Source organism: Pantherophis guttatus, chromosome 8 (genome assembly GCF_059756535.1).
Source record: "Pantherophis guttatus breed Tessera chromosome 8, ASM5975653v1, whole genome shotgun sequence".
NCBI lineage: Eukaryota > Metazoa > Chordata > Lepidosauria > Squamata > Colubridae > Pantherophis > Pantherophis guttatus.
The window spans coordinates 70,958,514-70,981,276 of record NC_142070.1 but is presented as its reverse complement, the minus strand read 5'-3'; the positions used below and the strand labels follow the sequence as shown (position 1 = coordinate 70,981,276).

Genomic DNA, 22,763 nt, shown 5'->3' with positions numbered 1-22,763 from the left:
ATTCCTGGACTATTTCACAGCCACACAGGAGAAAGGTTTGTGCTCCGAGGTTGTGGGCTGAAAACCAACCCAAAAACTCGGAGAACGAACCTTTATCCTCATCCTACACCTGAGCTACAGATATTCACCACTATTACAAATAAGCAAAGGGCCAGTTTGATGCAGTGGCTAAGCACCAGGCCATGACCCAGGTGACTGTGAATTCTAGACCCATCTTAAGCACAAAGTCAGGCAGGTGACTTTGGGTCAGCATTGGGAAAGAGGCAGTGGCAGGGCTGGGTTCTACTTAGCTTTACTATCGGTTCGCAGAATTGCTTCGCTCGCACATGCGCATCTGCACATGCACAGAAGCTTCTGCACAGATCATCCATGATGATGTCCGGGGAGGGTGGGCGGAGCCTTCCGCCACTTTTACTACCGGTTCGCAAGAACCATACAGAACAAGGAACAACCCACCACTGGGCAGTGGCCAACCACTTCCAAAAATCTTGCCACGAAAACTGCAGGGACTTGTCCAGGTAATTGCCAAGAGTCAACACTGACTCAAAGGCATACACACAAGCAAAGAATAATCATAGGATCATAGGTTTGGAAGAGGTCTACATAGTACATATTAACATTATACTACTAAGATAATTTAGCAAAGTAGCATTTTACATATAAACTTTGTATTGAAATGAATATTTTTCGATTATGCCGGATGAGATACTTCAAATAAGATTCCCAAGGAAATCTATATCAAGCACGAAGATACTACACTTAAACAGCCTGTTATCAAAACACAAACTATCAACTAACTTACAACAGTTGGTTTCATCTGATTTGTCTAGGCAGTCAGGATCACCATCACAGATCCAATCCATGGTTATGCATCTCCCATCTCCACACTGATGCTGAGTCACTGGATTACAATCTTTAATAGATAACATCGATAAACAGAGATGATATTTCTTCGTTACTTAGTATAAAAACTGGCTAGCAGGACACTGACTTAAGAAATTCTCTTCCTCTGTTGTCAACGCTGATGTACAGTAAGTGTCAGGGGTGGGTTCTAAATTTTTTTACTACCGGTTCTGTGGGTGTGGCTTATTTTGTGGGTGTGGCTTGGAGGTCATGTGACTAGGTGGGCATGGCTAGCTGGTCAGAGTCATTTCTGGAAGGTCCTCGCACTTACGACCAGTCCTCGCACTTACGACCCAACTCATTTGTTTGCTTTTAACACTGATCAGCTGTAGGGCGACCCTTTGAAGCCCCGTGGCAAGAGTTTAAACAGTTTTTTTCCCTCTAGTCATCAGCTGGATTCAGGAGGCAGCAATAGATTGGGGGTGGGACCAAATAAAAGGTAAGAATAACGTGGGTGGGTGGGAGGGCGGTGGGGGGGGAGAATGATGTCATATCGTCACCGCTACCAGCTCGGCCGAACCGGACCGAACCCACTACTGGTAAGTGTAATCATTAAGAACATGTTGCAGCAACATTGACCAGAATTCAATGGACCATTTTAGCTAAATCTAATTTTCAGTTTATATTCCAGATTCAACAGGAGTGGTGCAGTGGCCTAGAGGTGGAGCTCTTGCCTCACAATCAGGAGGCTGTGAGTTCGATCCTAGGTAGAGGCAGATATTTCTCTCTCTGGGCACAATTGAGAATATATCTGCTGAACAAAACTCCGTACTGGCAACAGGAAGGGCATCTGGCCAGTAAACACTCAGCACCATTCAGTTGCCCACGAGGGATTATGGGGTTGTTAAAAGATGATGATGATTCCAGATTCAACAGAATGTGAAAATAATTGTTTCAACCTCAATAATATCTCATTTTCAAAGTTGCGGATTTTTCTAAAATTATCATTTTTGAAAGTGGTTCTTATTATCTTTAAAAGTTTCATTCATGCTTGTACCCAAACCTACAACCCAAATGTTGGAGATGTGATTGTGTTGATGCTACTTATTTTCATGTTTGCTGGACTTGTAAAAAAGTTAAAGCATTTTGGATAAAAATATGGTGGATTATTCAAAATATTCTAAAAAAAAAGGATAAAGTTTACTCCACAGTTGTTTTTGTTAGGTATAATTACGGATTGTACGGCTATAGAGACTAATTTGATTTTGAACCCAATAACTGCAGCAAGACTCTTGGTGGCGCAGTACTGGAAGAAGGAAGATTTACCCACTATTCAAGAATGGACATTAAAAGTAGTAAATTTAGCAGAAATGGCAGAAATTTCAGCATATTTAAAGGACCATTCAAATGAGAAATATATGTTAGAATGGAGAAGATGGATTGATTATATTCAAGGCAAATATCGGACTAAAAAATTTCAAATAGCTTATGAATGATCAAAGAGAGTTTATAAAGTACTTAAATTTAGTTTAGTAAAAGGGGAGTTAAAAGTTCAAGAGGGGGATAGGAGGCTATAGATCCGTGATGGCGAACCTATGGCACGGGTGCCACAGGTGGCACACAGAGCCATATCTGTGGGCCCGCGAGTGCATGTGCGCGCCGGCCAGCTGATTTTCAGGCCTTCCAGGCCCACCGGAAGTCAGGAAACGGGCTGTTTCTGGGCCTCCGGAGGGCCTCCGGGGGGATGGGGAAGGCCATTTTCACCCTCTACAGGCTCCTAGAAAACCTCTGGAGCCTGGGGAGGGCAAAAAATGGGCCTACCGGGGGGAGAGTGGGGGGGGGTCATGCGTGCATGCATGGGGGGACGGGGCGCATTGAATTATGAGTGTGGGCACACACGTGTGCAATCCCCCCCACTCCGCCCAATTTTGGCACGTGACGGCAAAAAGGTTAGCTATCACTGCTATAAATAATTAGCTTATGTTAGTTTATGATTGTCAAATGTTATACCCTGTATTTTGCTCTGGGAAGTGGGGGGGGGAGAGTTGGAAGGGGAGGAGGGAGGGGGAAGGGGAAATGTTTGTAAAACTTTTAAAAACTTTTCAATAAAAAAAAAAGTTTCATTCATGCTTGAAGATCTGTTCCTTGAAAAACAAACTCTTTGAATTCCCTACAGTACAGTCTGAAATACAGTGGCACCTTTAAAAGCAAGCAATGCAGAGTCTGCATCATTCATCAAAAGTTAGTACTCATTGGAAATGGGGTGGGGTGGGGAATACAAGTACTCCTACTTGTTTTTTTCTCCTATACAATTAACAGCAGCTCAAAATTGCACCAGGAAACAGTACGTGGAATTGCAAACTTAACAGAAAGAAAAAGGGTTTGGGAGACCCAGTTGCAGAGGTGAAATCCATCCGGTTCTATCCGGCTCGCGGATGCTGGTAACACCGGTGATGTGAGGTTCAGAGAGCCGGCAGCATGTCCTGCTTTTAAACCCTCTGTGCATGTGCAAAGCCTTCTTCGTATGCGCAGAGGGTCAAAACCGCGATGTGAGGACGGCGCACCCGCTTCCGAGTCGGTAGAGAAGCTGGCTGCATTTTAACCCCTGCCCAGTTGTAAGCACTGAACTTTTTACTGCAGATTATTTTTAAGTGATCTAAGATATGAAGAATTAAAATCAATGTATTTTCCATGTTAGAAGAGGATATCCCTATCTTGCAAATGTTTATGCTACAAAGTCTAGCAGGACAAAAGAGTCTTTATTTCTTCAGGAAACAATATATATATTATTAAATAGTGGAAACAGGAAAAGCTCTTGATCCTCATGCACGTCTTACTCAACTGTGTAAGACATATATTGATTTTTACTTGTTTGTTCCTCCATGGTTGAACATGTAGATATTTTGAATAAAGCCTTTCCAATTTCCTTTAATGAGGCATATATACATGATTTTCAATGCTGGTAAATATTTTGATTATGCAAGCTATGCAGGGGTGGGTTCTAAATTTTTTTACTACCGGTTCTGTGGGCATGGCTTATTTTGTGGGCGTGGCTTGATGGTCATGTGACAGTTATTTAGGATTTAGCAGAGGTATTGGTCTACCAGACTTTTAACTGCTTGCAGAGCTGTACCAATCTACCCATTTATTTTTTGCAAGCACTGGTCTACTCATGTATTTTTGCAGGCACTGGTCTACCCATTTATTTTTGCAGGCACAGGTCTACTCATTTGTTTTCTTTTAACACTGATCAGCTGTAGGGCGACCCTTTGAAGCCCCGCGGCAAGAGTTTAAATAGTTTTTTTCCCCTCTAGCCATCAGCTGGGACTCAGGAGGCAGCAATAGATTGGGGGTGGGGCCAAATAAAAGGTAAGAATAATGAGGGGGTAGGGGGGGCGCAGGGTGGGGCAGAACCAGTTCGGTGACATCATATCGTCACCGCTACCAGTTTTTATTAATATAGTATATCACTTTGATAAACAATTATGTTAAATACATAACATAGCTACCATAAGTCTTATAAACTTCTTACAGGTTGTAGAGTATCTATATAAATGTATATAGGCTTCCCCATTCAGACCTGAATAGTACACAGAGAACATGAAAAACAAGCTTAAACCTTTTGATCTGTATGATCAAATAATGCTAATTATTGCTTCTGGGCTTCTGTCTGCTCCAGAATTGAATCTAGAAAGAGGGAGCTGTGATTTTAGAACAAACATAGCTGTCCGTGGTACTGCATATTATGTAACAATGCCTGTATCCGACTCTTTTGGGATTAAACCAGGGGTGAAATTCAGCAGATTCTGACAGGTTCTGGAGAACCGGTAGCGGAAATTTTGAGTATTTCGGAGAACTGGCAAATACCACCTCTGGCTGGCCCTAGAGTGGGGAAGGAATGGAGATTTTGCAGTATCCTTTCCCTGGAGTGGGGTGGGAATGGAGATTTTGCAATATCCTTCCCCTGCCACGCCCACCATGCCAAGCCCACAGAACCGGTAGAGAAAAATTTTGGATTTCACCCCTGGATTAAACCACTTCCTCCAAGTTTTTAAAATATATTTGTTCCTTTACCACAATTCTGTTCGTCACTAAGATCTCCACAATCATCGTAACCATCACAAACAAAGGTATAATTGAGGCATCTTCCAGTGTCGCAGCGGAAAAGCTCTTCACTGCAATCTGCAAAAAAATATATATATATATATAAATATTTTTTTTAAAAGCTTAGTTTGGTTGAACTAAGATAGTCTATTCCCCCAAGCAAAAGACGCATCAAAATTGATATCACCACTACGTCTTGTGGTAAATAATTCCACACATTAATGCATCGTGGGAAGATATGCTTTCTTTCGTCTCAAATCCCTTTCCAATCAGAACATAACTTCAGACTTTGAGAGGGTGGGGAAATGTCTCTGTGTGCATTTACTTCATACGTGCATATTCAGCTGAAACAGTCCCCTTCAGATGCCTTTCCTCCTAAATTAAAGAATATTTTTGTTTGATCCTACTCATGCCCTCTTCTGAGAAAAGATTCAGACTTACAACTGCATGTTTCACTTAGCAACCACATAACTCAGATTCATTTAATGACTGCTGTCGTAAGTCAAGGACTACCTCTTATACAGATACAGTGGATGAGTACAAGTTCACTCTAATAGCTGTAGTGTTGTTTTTCGCACTAATATATCGTCTAATGCGCTTAGGTAACTTACTGCAATGCATTTCATCGCTCCAATCATCACAATCATTAAAGCCATTGCACTGCAGAATCCTTGGGATACAAACCCCAGTTCTGCACAAGAAGCTTTCATCTTCTTCACAAAGTACTGAAAAACAAAAAATAAGGTACAGGATAATAGCTTTTCTTAGATTGAAAACCAAAAATACTTCCCAACATTCCTTTGAAAGGACATTAGATAACCTCAAGCTCCAATTGTTAGCAAGTCCAATTTAAAATTATATCCCATTTACCGTGATAAGGAAGATTATAGCATTAACAATAGCATTTAGACATATATACCGCTTCACATTGCTTTACATCCCTCTCTAAGAGGTTTAGAGTGCGCATATGGCCCCCAATAATCTGGCTCCTCATTTTTAGGAGGAGCCTAAAAATGAGGTTAAGCTTAACCTTAACCTCAAGGTTAAGCTAAGTTAAACTTGAGCCGCTCAGAATCGAACTCTTGGAGTGAGCAGTGAGTTAGCCTGCAGTACTGCATTCTAACCACTGTGGCACCATGGCTCTGTATAGAACATTGAATATTACCGTATTTTTCGGAGTATAAGACACTCCAGACTATAAGACGTGCCTACCTTTTTGGGGGAGGAAAACAAGAAAAAAAAATCTGCCTTTGCCTCCCAGCATCCATCCGGTATTCATCTGGCCGCCACCTGTTTACTGCCACCTGTTTACTGCCACTGCCACCTGTTTACTGCCGCTGCGGCCCATTCGGCGCAGCCTGTTTGGCACTGCCGCGGCCCGTTCAATAAGACCTGTTTGCCGCGACCCATTTGCTTCCGCCGTGGCCCGTTCGCCGCTGCCGCGGCCATTCAGCACAACCCATTCGCCGCCGCTGATCCCCACCGCCTGAAACCAGCTGAGAATGCGACATTCAGAGGCCAAAGATGAGGCATGCGGAGGCTGAAAATGCAATGTGCAGAGGCCAAAAACAGCTGAAGGGTGGAGGCCGGCAGGTGGGGGGGCTTCAGCAGCATTCGGTGTATATGACGCACCACAATTTTCACTCACTTTGTGGGGGGGAGGAGTGCATCTTATACTCCGAAAAGTACGGTTGCCATACATCCCAATAATACCCTACTCTGATTATGTCAATCTCTGGGGATATGTGATAGTGGAATAATAAATTGGATGAAGACCAATGGCATTTACACTGGGCCTTATCTAACAAAATGGAATTCAATGTAGAAAAAAGTAAAGTTTTACATTTACATGTTCAGGTACAGACTAGGTGAAACTTGGCTCAACGGCAGTGACTGTGAGAGGGGTCTTGGAGCCCTAGAGACAATTACTTAAATATGAGCTAGCAATGTGCTGCGGCAGGTGGTAAAAAATACAATCTTAGGCTGCATTAACAGAGGGATAAAATTATGATCACAAAAAGTGATACCACCGCTTTATAATGCCTTGGTAAGAGCACATTTGGAATGCTGCATCCAGTTTTGGCCACCATATTATAAAAAAAGAGGTTGAGACTCTGGAAAGAGTGCAGAGAAGAGCGACAAAAATGACTGGGAGCTGAAGGTTAAAACATATGAAGAACAGTTGCAGGAACTGGGTATGTCTAGTCTAGTGAAAAGAAGAACTAAATACCCCCAAATATCAAAATAGAAGTAGAAAAAATTGAGATAGGCACAAACCAATGGGCAGATCACAATCCACTATTCATAAATTGGAAAGGGGAAAGAAGACGTAAGAGATGGACAATGAACCAAAGATTATGTAAAGAAAAAGAATTTAATTTGATGTTAGAAAAGGAAGTAAAAATATTCTTCCAGATAAATAAAATAGAGGAAACCTCTTTACAAAACACATGGGATACTTTAAAAGCATATATAAGGGGCCTAGTAATAGCATATACGAGGAAAAAGAATAAAGAGAAGAAAAAACAATTAGATAATTTAGAGAAAGACCTAAAACAAATAGAACAAAAACTCCAGGAAAAGCCCCAGAACAAAACAATAAGAGAAGAATGGGAAATGATTAAACATAAATTGAATTTGATAAACCAAATAGAACTAGCCCAAAAAATAAAAATGGCGAAACAAAACTATTTCGAATACACAAATAAAACGGGCAGATGGCTAGCCTATAAACTGAAAAAAGAACAGAAAAAAAGAATGATATACCAATTGAAAGATGATAAAGGAGAAATTCAACATAGTAAAGAGGCCAAAAAACAAATTATTAAGAAATTTTATACGAACCTATATAATCAGGGGAAAATAGAGGAAGACAAAATAAAACAGTACATAGGGAAATCAGGAATGCCAAAAATCACAGAAGAACAAAGAATCACTCTCAATAGGCCAATAACCAAACTAGAACTAGATGAAGTACTGAAAAAGCAAAAAAACAATAAAACACCGGGACCCGACGGGCTACCGGTAGAAATATATAAAACAATGCAAGAAGTATTGGGAGAGAATATGTTGCGATTATATAATGAAGCTATGGAGAAAGCCAAAATACCAAATTCATGGACAGAAGCCATAATAACAATCATTCCAAAAGAAGACACAAATCTCCAGTTAATACAAAACTATAGACCTATTTCATTATTGAATGCCGACTACAAAATATTTGCAGCAATCTTGGCAGAAAGGATTAAATTAGTATTAAATACATATATACACCCAGACCAAAATGGATTTCTGCCGGGACGCCAAATAAAGAACAACATGAGAATAATACTTAATGCTTTAGAATATTATGAATCACACCCGGAGAAGCAGGCAGCGTTGGTTTTTCTTGACGCCCAAAAGGCCTTCGATAACCAAAATTGGAAAGTTATGATTGAACAACTACAAAATATGCAAATTGGGGAAAAATTTGGGAAAATTATAGCAGAAATCTATACCAAGCAATCAGCAAGGATAATTATGAATGATGACATAACAGACAAATTTAATATAACAAAAGGAGTCAGACAAGGCTGTCCACTTTCCCCCTTACTATATATTCTATCATTGGAAATCCTGTTGAAAAAAATTAGAGAAGACCAAGGAATTGAAGGTTTAAGGATCAATAGAGAAGAATACAAAGTTCAAGCCTTTGCTGATGACCTAGTGTTTTTGACAGAAAATCCTATGGAATCTATACCTAATTTATTCCAAAAAATAGAAGAATTTGGAGAAGTGGCTGGACTAAAAATCAATAAAAGTAAATCAAAGCTAATTGTTAAAAACCTTACGGAAATCCAAACAAAAGATTTGTCAGATAATATACAAATTCAAACAACAAAAAAAATAAAATATCTAGGAATTTGCTTATCTACAAGAACATCAGCAATTAAAGAAAACAATTATGATAAATTACTAGAACAAACAAAGAAAGACTTAGAAAAATGGGAAAATTTACACATTTCATTCCTAGGAAGAATTTCGGCCATCAAAATGACTATATTACCTAAATTTTTATATTTGTTTCAGGTCACCCCAATTAAAATAGATAAACCGTTTTTTGAAAAGCTGAATAAAATAACATCTAAATTTATATGGCAAGGGAAAAGGCCACGAATAAAATTTAAACTGCTTCAGGATACAAAAGATACAGGAGGAGCTGCACTCCCTGACTGGGAGATATACTACCAAGCAGCAGTACTATCGTGGGTCAAAGATTGGATAGAATTAAAGGACTCTAGAATTTTAACAATTGAGGGACACGAACTTCAAACTGACTGGCACTCCTTTATGTGGGATGAGAAATACAAAACACATTCATATTTTAAAACACATACAATAAGGAACTCACTATTACAAATTTGGCTTAAAATTAAAAAACAACATTATATGAAGATACCAAATTGGCTAGCACCGGCTGAATCAATTAGGCACCCAAACTTAACAGATAAGACAAAAATAATTAGATATAAAGATATAATTGACTATCAAGGCAAACTAAAGACAAAACAACAATTGGAGATAGATTTACACAGAGGAATAGACTGGTGGACTTACACTCAAATACAATCCAAATATAGAGAACACATAAAAACATATGAAATTTATAATCAAAAACAAGAAATAGATAAAATTATATTAGATTCAGAAAATAAATTAATTAGTAGAATTTATAAATTTCTCCTACGCTATAAATTGGAAGAAGAGACAGTCAAAGAAACGATGATCAAGTGGGCTCAAAATATCAAACACACAATACCTTTGGAAAAATGGGAAAAGTTCTGGCAGGTAAATCTAAAGTTAACGAAAGCAACGGCGTACAAGGAAAACCAACTGAAAATGTTTTATCGGTGGCATATGTCTCCAACCAGATTGGCAAAAATACAACCTAAAAATAGCCCAATTTGTTGGAAGTGCAAAAAGGCACAAGGGACTTTCTATCATTTATGGTGGACGTGCCCGGCAGCAAAGAAATTTTGGTCTAACATCAAAAAATGGTTGGAACAAATAACAAAAACACAGATTGAAAAAGAACCAGAAACATTTTTATTAGGAATATTTAACAAATCATACCCTAAGGATATCAAATATCTTACAATCCACATATTAACTGCTGCAAGAATAACCTACGCAAGAAATTGGAAACAAGAAAAAATACCAAGTGAAACAGAAGTAATAGGGAAAATTTTAGAATGCGCTGAAATGGATAGGTTAACCAAAGAATTACAAGAAAAAGAAGAATCAGACTATTATAAAATATGGAATAATTGGTATAATTGGTTAAAAATTAGAAATATACAAAAAATATAGGGGATATATTACCGATTGATACATATATATGTAATAAAAAATATTATTAGATTAAAGAGAGGTGAAGGAATATATTATAAGTAGAATTGTAGAACGTCACTCTGAAAAAATGCTTAAGAAGAAATTACACTCTTTTTGTGTATATGTTGTATAAATGTTTGTTGTGTATATGTTACGTATGTCTTTTTTAATATTTATATTCAATAAAAACTATTAAAAAAAGAAAAGAAGAAAAGAAGAACTAGAGGTGACATGACAGCAGTGTTCCAATATTTGAGGGGCTACCATAAAGAAGAGGTGGTCAACCTATTTTCCAAAACATCAGAAGGCAAGAAGCAATGGATGGAAACTGAACAAAGAAAGAAAGAAAGAAAGAAAGAAAGAAAGAAAGAGGCAACCTAGAACTGAGGAGAAATTTCCTGACAGTAAGAACAATCAACCAGTGGAACAACTTGCCTCAGAAGCTGTGGATGCTCCAATACTGGAGGCTTTTAAGAAGAGACCGGACAACCATTTGTCTAAAATTGTATAGGGGTTGGACTAGAAGACCTCCAAGGTCCCTTCCAACTCTATTATTTTGTAATAAATGTGTGTAGGTCATTGCTCAACTGGGCAATGTACAATCTATGCTAGAAGAAGTTTTGTACAAGCTCCCTCAGGTAGATCAGAGCAGGAGTCAACTCCACAGAAAGGCTAAATCTACCTTGCAGAGTGACTACAAAAACAGAATCTCGCAAACCTGACTGTGCTTTATTCTTATACTCATGTGAATTAGGGAGGTGCCTGACTGAGCTTCTTCCAAATATTTTCTCTTTTTTGTGGACTTGTATTTGTCAGTCTTCCAAGCAGACCGAACAGGAAACATGACAAGATAAGCTAAATCTATTTTATTTTAAGGCTATAACAACAGGTTCTTCTTCTAAGACTGAACGGACAAATCTCCCACCTTCTCTTTTTACCGCCTGATTAGTTGGGACAGTTGCAAGTCTGCAAGTCTTGCAAAGGATTAGTTGATCCTTTGCAAGTTCCTTTTTCTGCCAGCTACTCAATTTTGGGCTCCTCCCTCTTTTATATGACCTTCCCTGGGAAGCATCTCTCCCCCCCCCCTCATCTTTTCTCACATTTCTTTACAGCTTTTCTCCTCCTCACGTGCTAACAGAATTCATATATTTTCATCAAGATCATCTTCTTTACGCTTTCTTAAGAAAATTCAGACATGCGGTTTCAGAGAGCTTTTGGAGCTAACACTACTCCCCAAAAATAAAAACTAATACTGATGGTCAGGACTACTTTATATCAGTTTCAGCCAATATACTAATGCCACTTCATCCAGATAAGGATGATGGATAAATAATTGGCATTAGTTATGGTTATTTTTTCAGTTGGGTGTAGGAGATGACCAGGCTTAGCCTAAGGGAGGGGTAAAACATGTCGTAAGTCACGAGTCCCTGCATGCCTGCCAGAGATCTAAGTCCAGCCCACCTCGAATGCCTTTCTTATCTCCCACTCATTTCCCTTGACCGTTAGCTGGTCAGATTCTTGTAGAATTTAAGCTGGCAACAAATCTTTATACTCATTTGAATCTCCTGATTTCCCAACTTGACATTGGGATTACTCTAATATAATAGACAATGGACTAGTCCAGGGGTGTCCAATTGGCGGCCCGCTGGCTGGATATATCACACACAGGCCACGCCCACCCCAGCTCCACGAAAAACATCACAAAATGTCACGTGATGCCATGAGTTTGACACCCGTGGTCTAGTCCAAGCAATCGCCAGGAGGCAACACTGACTTGACACCACCCACAATAATCGCCTTTGAAAAGTGCTCAAAATCTTCGCTAACCTAAATGACAGCTACTAAACTAGATGGGGGCTTGAACTCACAACTTTTTAGCTTTCTAGCCCAGTGCCTTAACCACTACTAGACCAAACTGGATCTAACAGGATCACAACAACTTGGTCGGAGTCCCTTTGGTATGTGCAATGATGTCGCACATAAAAAGAAGCACAGCTTTAGTTATACTCCCACAACAGAGAACATTCTTTCTGCACCAACTCAGGAAGCTCAAATTGTCCAAGGAGCTGCTGATACAGTTCTACAGAGGAGCTACTGAGTTTGTCATCTGCACCTCTATAACTGTCTGGTTTGGCTTTGCAACCCAACAAGACAGACACGGACTTCAGAGGATAATTAGAAAGGCAGAAAAAACAATTGCTACCAACCTGCCTTCCATGGAGGACCTGTATACTGCACGAGTCAAAAAGAGGGCTGTGAAAATATCTACAGACCCCTCGCATCCTGGACATAAACTGTTTCAACTCCTACCCTCAAAACGACGCTATAGAGCACTGCACACCAGAACAACTAGACACAAGGACAGTTTTTTCCCGAACGCCATCACTCTGCTAAACAAATAGTTCCCTCAACACTGTCAAACTATTTACTAAGCCTGCACTACTATTAATCTTCTCATCGTTCCTATCACCCATCTCCTCCCATTTATGACTGTAACCTTGTTGCTTGTATCCTTATGATTTATATTGACTGTTTTCTAATATGATTTGATTGCTTATTTGTAACCTATGACTATCGTTAAGTGTTGTACCTTATGATTCTTGATGAACGTATCTTGTCTTTTTATGTACACTGAGAGCATATGCACCAAAGACAAATTCCTTGTGTGTCCAATCACACTTGGCCAATAAAGAATTCTATTCTATTCTATTCTATTCTATTCTATTCTATTCTATTCTATTCTATTCTATTCTATCCTATCCTATCCTATCCTATCCTATCCTATCCTATCCTATCCTATCCTATTCCTATTCCTATTCTATTGCTATCTTGCCTTTTTTTTTAATCTTACCCCTCTCCCACCCAATGCATGTCACACAGCTAGGATGGTAAGGAACATCTTAATCAATCCGATGAGATGGAAAAATACTGACTTTCCACAATCTTGTGGCCCATATTCCAGATCTTCTCTATAGATGTTGTGCTTTGGATTGTGGAAAATTTAGTGCAATATACTGTGAATGAGAAAAATAATTCATTTTACTGACATCATGTACACAGCAATGTCTGGCGATCACGCTTATTCCTGATGAGTCACAAGCAACATTAAAATGAAATCTCTCTGATTATGGGCCTGTCTGACTCAATTTGGAAGAGAGCTCGCTACGCTCTGACCTTGCAACTCCAGGGACGGCATGTTCTCCAGCATCTGCAGATGAGACGGGACCTATTGTCTTGCCACAAGTTTGCAAGACGGGCCCACCACATTTCAGCCGTCAGGGAATCAGCCCCCTGTTACAGAAGCAAATCTGCAGGTTGAGTCCCCTGATTTATTTATTTATTTATATTTATTTATTTATTAAATTTATATTGCCTATTCGCCCATGGAGACTCAAGGCGGCTTACAGAATATAAAACCACATTTAAAACAATAAAAACTACCCTGTTTCCCCAAAAATAAGACCCAACTGGAAAATAAGCCCTAGCATGATTTTTTTTTCAGGATTTATTTATTTATTTACAAAAATTTATATGCCGTCCTTCTCCCTAAGGACTCAGGGCAGCGAACACAGATTAAAAAACATACAGTAATAAAAGGAAGTGTAATTAAAACCACAACAATAAATAACAAAACCCAGGAATCAGAATCAACCCATTTGTTGAAACAACCAAGTCTTTAGGTCCCGACGGAAGGAGCGGAGATCAGGCGCCGTCCGAAGCTCGGTGGGTAACTCATTCCAGAGGGCAGGAGCGCCCACAGAGAATGCTCTACCCCTGGCCGTCGCCAGACGACATTGTTTGGTCGACGGTACCCTGAGGACAGCCCTGTGTGAGCGGACAGGACGGTGGGAGGCGGGTAGGATGCACATTATATAAGCCCTACCCCCACCCCAAATAAGCCCCAGTTAAGATTGTCAGCCATATGGATGCATTTAGTACTGTATTCCCCCAAAATAACCTAACCAGAAAATAAGCCCTAATGCGTCTTTTGGAGCAAAAATTTATATAAGACCTGGTCTTATTTTTGGGGAAACACGGTAACAAAAAGAATCAAATAAATTAATATAGTACAGTATAATAAAATCACCCCCACCCCCCACCCTGGCGACAGCAGATCACACAAACCATTTAATGGGCTCCATCCTGCTCTGAGTTCCCCAGGCCTGCTGGCAGAACCAGGCCTTCAGTGCCTTCCGGAAGAGTATTAGAGTGGGGGCCATTCTAATCTCTGGGGGAATGACGTTCCAGAGAGAGGGAGCCACCACGGAGAAGGCTCTTCTTCTGGGTCCCACCAGGTGTATCTCCCTTGGGGAATGGGACCCGCAACATTCCCTGCCTTCCCGCTCTGATGGGTCGGGTAGATGTGACCTGCAAGAGACGGTCCCTCAAATAACCTGGTCCCAAGCCACCTTTAAAGGTGACAACCAGCACCTTGAATTGCACCTGGAAGCAAATCAGCAACCAATGCAGCTCCCGCAGGAGGTGTGATACATGTGCATACCAAAGTCTGCACAAAACCACGTGGGCCTCTGCATTTTGCACCAATTGGAGCTTCCGGATGCTCTTCAAGGGCAGCCCCATGTAGAGCACATTGCAATAGTCAAGACGGGAAGTGACTAGGGCATGAGTGACTGTGAGGAGGGACTGTTGATCCAGGAAAGAATGAGAAAATTTAGAGAAAGAAAACATCCGCAACCTTCACACACTACACAAAGATCAAGAAAGTGGAACGAAGAGTTTTTTTTGTTTTTTTTTAAATTTGATTTATATGCCGCCCTTCTCCGGAGACTCAGGGCGGCTTACAGTGCGTTAAGCACTGTAAGCACAGTGCGTTAAGTTCAGTAAGGACCCTTGAAAAGAGAAAGGCACAACTTTGAGACAGAGAACTTCCATGGCAAACAACACTCCCGTCTTGAGCTTGATCTCCTGAATATGTGTCACTCCTAATTTCCTGACTGAACTTTGGACCAGGGAAAAGCTACATTCAGGTCCGATTCTTTGATTTACCTGTATGAAACTTTCGCGTCTAAAATTACGCGATCCGGTAGCGCGGGCGGTGGGTGGTTCGGAGAACTGGTAGCAAAAATCCCTGCTCCCCCCCATGCCCAGCTGAGCCGCGCGATCATCAGAGGCTTTTTTTTTAATTTTTAAAAGTATTTTTTCTACAACCTCTTCGGCTGACAAAATGCTTTTAAAAGTTAAAAGAAAGAGACTCTGATGATGGCGCGGCTCAGCTGGGATCATCAGAGGCTTTTAAAAGCATTTTTTCTACATCCTCTTAGGCCGAAGAGGTTGTAGAAAAAATGGTTTTAAAAGTAAAAAAAAAAAAATTGGCCACGCCCAGTCAAATTACCCACCACCACCACTAAGCCACGCCCACAGAACCGGTAGTAATGAATTTTACATTTCACCACTGGTTCATATGTATGATGGTTGCAGTTTTCCTGGGGTCATGTGATCAGCTTTTGCAAACTTCTGGCAAGCAAAGTCAATGGGGAAGCCATATTCACTTAACAACCATGTTACTAATGTAACAGCTGTAATGATTCACTTAACAACTGTTGCAAGAAAGGTCGTAAAAATGGGGGCAAAACTCACTTATCAAATATTTCACTTAGAAACATAAATGTTGGGCTCAATTGTGATTGTAACTCGAGGAATACCTGCATTTAATAATTTTTTTAAAAAGTTCTTATTTTAAGCTTAAAATAAAGATTAATAGCCTTTGATTCAATTATCAAATTGAATCAAAATAAATAAATAATGAAAATAAATAAATAAATAAAATTGAATTAAAATAAAGATTCAATTGCCTTTGCTGTGGCAACTGAAAAAACTACCTTTGTTTTCCAACTACGGTAGCTGGTGTTTCAAAGATAGGAATACAGAAACATTAATTTGGCCTAAATCCAGGGGTGAAATGCTCCTGGTTTGGACCGGATCGCCTGATCCGGTAGCGATGGAGGCAGGTGGTTGGGAGAACCGGTAGCAAAAATCCCTGCCCCCCCCCCAATATCCTAACAGCTGAGCCGCACTGTTAGGATATGATTTGAGCCTAACAGTTGTCCAGGTAATATAAGTGTACTGTAACTTTAATCTGTAAATGTATTATGTGACTTTAATGCTGAGTCATGCTGTAATTAGGTAATGACTGGTTGTAAGAGTATTTAAGCAAGGTATTGTAACGTGTTCAGTTGCTGCTATGATATGCTGCCATTGATGATGAAGCTGATGTGATATGCTACCAGAGTATGATATGCTGCCATTGAGAGGAGTTATCTGCTAATCATCGTTTGATGGATCTGCAACCATCGTGGTTTGTGAACCAGAGTGAGTTTGTTATTCTAACCAACTAATGTTTGTTTGGTAAGAAGATATCTGTAACTACTGTACTGATTTAACTGGCAAAGACTTGGAATTTGTTTAAAGACTATGAGACTGTTTTTCTACTATAAAGTAAACTTTTGATAAACCAGTTTGCATAACTCTTATTCATTACTCTCAGCAATGTTTCCTTGTGCATTTACTCTGCTGGTTGGTAACACAACAACAATATCCTTAACACGCACAAACATCAGAGGCTTTTTTTTTTACTTTTAAAAGCATTTTTTCTACAACCTCTTTGGCCAAAAAAATGCTTTTAAAAGTAAAAAATAAGAGTCTCTGATGACTGCGTGGCTCAGCTGGGATTGTCAAAGGCTTTTAAAAGCATTTTTTCTACAACCTCTTCAGAGGTTGTAGAAAAAATGCTTTCAAAAGGCTCTGACGATCCCAGCTGAGTTGCCTGAACTGCAGAGGCTTTTTTTCTTTTAAATGCCTCTGCCGATCAGGCAACTCAGCTGGGATCGTCAGAGCCTTTTAAAAGAAAAAATGCCTCTGCCAATCAGGCAACTCAGCTGAGATTGTAAGAGCTTTCTGAAAGCATTTTTTTACAACCTCTTTGCCGAAGAGGTTGTGGAAAAAATGGTTTTAAAAGTAAAAAAAAAAATGGCCATGCCCACCTAGTCACATTACCCCCCCCCCACACACACACACAAGCCATGCCCACAGAACCGGTAGTAACAAATTTTAGATTTCACTACCGCCTAAATCATATCCCGGGAGTGTGACACAATGATGGGGGCAAACTATAGTAATGAAAAAAATTCCACAGCTATTTTTTCTCCTCATTAATCATGTTTTAACGACCATGTCCAATTCCAATTGCTTAAAAGAACGTACAATATAAAGGATGGGAAGGGAGGATGTGAAGAAAAATATGTGGACTTTTTTTTTTTAATTTCTAGGGAGGTGACACAGGAATGTCATTTTGGTATTGTTCTTCTGGGTAAATAAGCAAGGTCAGAAAGAGCAAGAATGATGGATGAATCCTGATTTTCATGATTATGCCTGCTGATAACTCATTTGAAAAACTTGTAGAAATGTAATATTTCCACCAAACCATGCTGAATTTATTTTATTTTATCCATTCCTTACATTTATACAGCAAACAGAATGTGACCCTGGGCAGCGAACAATAAAAGAAAAACATAAAACAAATCTAAAAACATTCCATAATAATAATAAAAAAATCAAGTATTAAAGAAGACCAGAAGATTGCACCACGGTTAAAGACAATTCAGCCAAATCAACAAATTATTTCTGAGATTTCCAAGCTTCAGTGGCTCTGATGTGCAGTGCATAGGGCATCTACTCCCTTACTGTTGAAGTCTGATTCATTTATAGCTTGTTTTATTAATTAAATTCTCTGAGAGTTTATAACTAGTGGAATGGAATACAGGTAGTCCTCGACTTACGACCACAATTGAGGCCCACATTTCTGTAGCTAAGAGAGGCAGCGGTTAAGCGAGTTTTGCCCTATTTTTTTTTTATTTGATTTATATGCCGCCCTTCTCCGAAGACTCAGGGCGGCTTACAATGCGTTAAGCAATTTTACAACCTTTTTTTTGCCACAGTCGTTAAGTGTATCACTGCAGTTTTTATGTTACTAACACAGTTGTTACGTGCATCTGGCTTCCCCATTGACAGGCCAGAATATGGCAAACGGCGATCACACGACCTCGGGACGCTGCAACCGTCATAAATACGAGCAAATTGCCAAGCATCCCGATTCTGATCATATGATGGTGGGGATGTTGCGATAGTCATGGTGAAAAATAGTCGTAAGTCGTTTTTTTCCGTGCTGTTGCAACTTTGGCCACTAAACAAAAGGTTGTAAATCAAGGACTACCTGTCATAATGTATCTTTATGGTGGGAAGGGTATTTAGGATGGATTGAAAAGATGCTTGAATAAGTGGGAAGGGTATCCACAGCCAATAGGTCAAAATGGCAGGTGTGAAGCCCCAATCTGTTGACCTCCCATGGGTGCCCCCTTGAAGGGGAGTATACAATAGCAATAGCATTTAGACTTATATACCGCTTCACAGTGCTTTACAGCCCTCTCTAAGCGGTTTACAGAGTCAGCATCTTGCCCCCAACAATCTGGGTCCTCATTTTACCGACCTCGGAAGGATGGAAGCAAGGGTGAAATCTATTTACCTTCCTTACCAGTTCGGAAGCATGCACGCGTCAAAACCAGAAAGTAATGACACCAGGGTGGGTGGACGGAGCTTTGTTCCGCCATCGCTACCGGATCCTTGGTGGTGCAGCGGACTAAAGTGCTGTTAAGTAGCACTTAGCTGCCAGCTGCCTGCAATTACTGCGAGTTCAAATCTCACCAGGCTCAAGGTTGACTCAGCCTTCCATCCTTCCGAGGTAGGTAAAATGAGGACCCAGATTATGGGGGCAATAAGCTGACTTTGTATAAAAAAGAACACCGCTTAGGGGGGTCCGAAAGCCCTACTAAGCAGGTATACACAAATTTTTGAAGGCTATTGCTTAATGCATTGTAAGCTGCCCTGAGTCTCCGGAGAAGGGCGGCATATAAATCGAACCAATAAAGAAATAAATAAATCGTCGAACCACTGGCCAAGATTGCTACCGGATTGGGCGATCCGGGAGCATTTCACCCCTGGATGGAAGGCTGAGTCAACCTTGAGCCTGGTGAGATTCGATCTGCCAAACTGCTGGCAGCCGGTGATCAGCAGAAGTAGCCTGCAGTACTGCACTCTAACCACTGCGCCACAAAGATATTAACGTTTATAATATGTGGGTATGTGAGTATGACAGGAATGTGGCTCTACTCCTCACAACCTTGGATTCTGTCCACCAACTGCTGGTATTTCTATCTTGCAGTTACAAGAAAACAGAAGGGATCCACCGTTGAAGTAAACATACAAAAGTTTTCTAATTCAGCAAATGGCATTTTTTAAAATCAATTTTCATTCATTTATAGCACGCTTCTTTTAAGAGAGGAACAAGGACAGGGCCTATTGAATGCTTTCTCATCTCTTCTTTTAAAATATATGATGTTATACTCTAAGAGCATCATCTCTAAAAACAACACATCTGTGAAAAAGAGATTTTTATCATCTGAAGATACAGAACACAAGCTCTCAAATTTTTCAAACGCGGCTTTGGACTTTTAAAATAGCTTCAATGTCACGCAAGGACAGAGATATTAATACAACCTAATGTAGTTTCTCTTAGACATCAAAGATTTATCCTAGTGATTTTTTATCGTTCCATTTAACTGTGTTATTCTATTCTATTCTATTCTATTCTATTCTATTCTATTCTATTCTATTCTATTCTATTCTATTCTATTCTATTCTATTCTATTCTATTCTATCAGCTCCACCTTCAAATCAAACTTAATTCATGAAAACTTCCATGAGCTGTGTTTGGCATCATGTGGAAAAGGTTTGCCATTGTTTTTTTTCCCCTAAATGTCATTTAATTTCCTCCAGGCCAGGATTTTCCTCATCCAAGCACTACTTAATATTGATCTGTTTAGCTTCTGAAATGTCCCAGATCACAAGAGCTACCAGCCAACAGTGCTTTTGATGTCCCAGATTGAACCTCATGTGAATTTCAGTACTTGATTCAAACCTCGAGTACTGATACCGATATATGATATCTGACTGGCATTTAGCTTTGACTATGAATTAAGACGTGTTTCGGTTTGCATCTTTAACAAATTAAAAAGACCAGGTTTTGTCCATCTCTCGCTTCGCTTTTCATAACAGTAGTTTCTGTTCTTGTTTTAACAAATAACTGCTTGATGAACTATTGCATATTTCTTTCTATTAGCTTGCTAAACATTTCCCATTACTTTTCCTCCCTGAAAAAATACTTAATTTTCCATAAAAATATATCACATCGCAGTTTTACTCCGGCTAAAAGCACACTTTTTTTAAAAAAAAAAAAAAGAGAAAGACTTACGTCCTTTCCATTTTTCCCCTTGTGGGGAGAAGCAGAGCTTGGTGATATTGTTACTTCTAGTGTTGTTATGGAACTGGGAACAGGCAAGGAATGCTGGCCAAGAAGTATTGACCATTGCAAGAACTGGTTCACATCCTTTCTTTGCAGCTTCACAAAATGATCTACAAGGCAGAAGTCCGTGACTACAAAAGAAGAGGAAATGAAAGGTTACTGTTCTGTTTTGGTACCTTTTAACATTTAAAAATGGCAGAAGTGCCGGTATATCATTTTTTAGTTTGGTGTTTCTCAACTTTGGCAACCAAGCTTCTAGAAATCCTCAGCCACACCTCTTAAAAGTTGTCAAAGTTGAGATGACGTCATTTCATTCCTCCCTTATATGCCACTTATGTAAAAAGGTAAAGGTTCCCCTCGCACATATGTGTTAATCATTCCCGACTCAAGGGAGTAGTGCTCATCTCCGTTTCAAAGCTGAAGAGCCAGCGCTGTCCGAAGACGTCTCCGTGGTCATGTGGCCAGCATGACTCAATGCCGAAGTCGCACGGAGCGTTGTTACCTTCCCCTCAAAGGTGGTCCCTATTTTTCTACTTGCATTTTTTTACGTGCTTTCAAACTGCTAGATTGGCAGAAGCTGGGGCAAGTAACGGGAGCTCCCTCCGTTACGCAGCGCTAGGGATTCGAACTGCCGATCTTCTGATTGACAAGCTTAGCGTCTTAGCCAGTAGGATCTCCCTAAAGATACATATTGGCAAATATCAAGTAAGTCTAAGTTCCATTACCATCCAAAAATAAAGTTCACTCATAAACAGAAGTATTGTTTTCTGAATGATTGGCTGTGAAAGTGCTACTGGTTCAGATAACAAGGCTTGAATTGGCAAGCAAGCAACAATGTATGAATTAAAATAGTTTTTAACTCATGTGTGAGACAAGCAATAAATCCCTTTTTTCAGTCCAAACCTTTTAGACAATTTCAAAAAAAACAACAACAACCATTCATCACTTTATAAAATTATGTTGAAAGTTCCAATATTAAAATATTATATACTCTTTCTTTATAAATTACCAACTGCCATTAGCACACGAATACACAAAATATATTTTCATGCTAAGACACTTATCTATAGTGTTCTGCGCTAGATGATATGACAAACATGTCCAGTTAAGATTGTTGGACACTTAATATTTGGCAGTATCTCAGCCATATTTGCCATGGCTAACAGCCAGCGCTTCCTTCTTTATTACTGCTACGGTATTATTATGCTTTGATGCTTGAAAATAAAATTAAACATCTTGTTGTGGTCCGCCAGCAGCCTATGGAGCTGGCAGTGGAGTTGGACAGTGAGGAGGCTGGGGAGGAACATGGGTCAGTCCTGGAGTCTAGGGAAGGCCCGGACAAGGGCTCTGCGTCGGAGGCAGAGATGGGGCCAGGGCCATCTGGGAGTGATGTGCGGACTCCGGAGCCCCCAGAGTTGGACAGCAGAGAGGCAGAGGAACAGGAGGAGCCTGTTCCTAGTGCACGCATGCGCAGAGCTGCCAGAAGGCAAGAGCAGCTAAAGGGACGACTCGGGAGTAAGGCCAGGAGATGATTGGCCCGTCCCATAAGGCTTAAAAGAGAAACAAAGGCACTTGGGGCCTTTTGTGGGAAAGCAACGTTGCTAACTCTGTTTCCAGTCAGCATCTCTTGTTTGTTTGTGAACTCCGTGGGGCTTTGCCAAGTAAGGCCTTTGGCAGGGTGACAAAGAAGATAAAGATTGGTGATTCTTCTGAAGGACTTCTTCCGAAGGACTTGTTTTGCAACTAATTGGGACTCAGCTGAGAATGAACGTAATTCTCAGCTGTTACAATAAAATAGGTTTGTTTGGGACTAATTTGTGTCTTGTAATGCCTCAGTAAGCCTAGGTCACAATTCCTTGATCAGTTTCCATCCCTTGCTTCTTGTTCTGCCTACCAGTGCTCTGGAGAATAGGTTGACCCTTCCTGTTTCCTCAGATGATTCTCCATCTATTGCTAATTAAGAGTTAACCCAAAAGTTTGCTAGATCAACTAGGAATCAGATACTCAGTTGAGTAGGTACCAGGGATGAAATGCTCCTGGTTCGGACTGGCTCGGGCGAGTAGGTAGCGAT

At 40.2% G+C, this 22,763-nt stretch overlaps 1 protein-coding gene across 2 annotated transcripts in view; it reads right to left on the bottom strand.

Annotated features, from left to right (window-relative positions):
* The window catches only part of CORIN (corin, serine peptidase), a 106,066-nt gene that overhangs the window by 37,759 nt on the left and 45,544 nt on the right, over positions 1 to 22,763 (bottom strand). For both annotated transcript variants that reach the window (XM_034411355.3, XM_087875299.1), the window contains exons 5-8: positions 20,642 to 20,823; positions 5,559 to 5,672; positions 4,918 to 5,025; positions 803 to 913 (exon numbers count right to left, since the gene is read on the bottom strand). In XM_034411355.3, the coding sequence (XP_034267246.2) occupies positions 803 to 913; positions 4,918 to 5,025; positions 5,559 to 5,672; positions 20,642 to 20,823 (515 nt within the window). The remainder of the gene's footprint in view (positions 1 to 802; positions 914 to 4,917; positions 5,026 to 5,558; positions 5,673 to 20,641; positions 20,824 to 22,763) is intronic.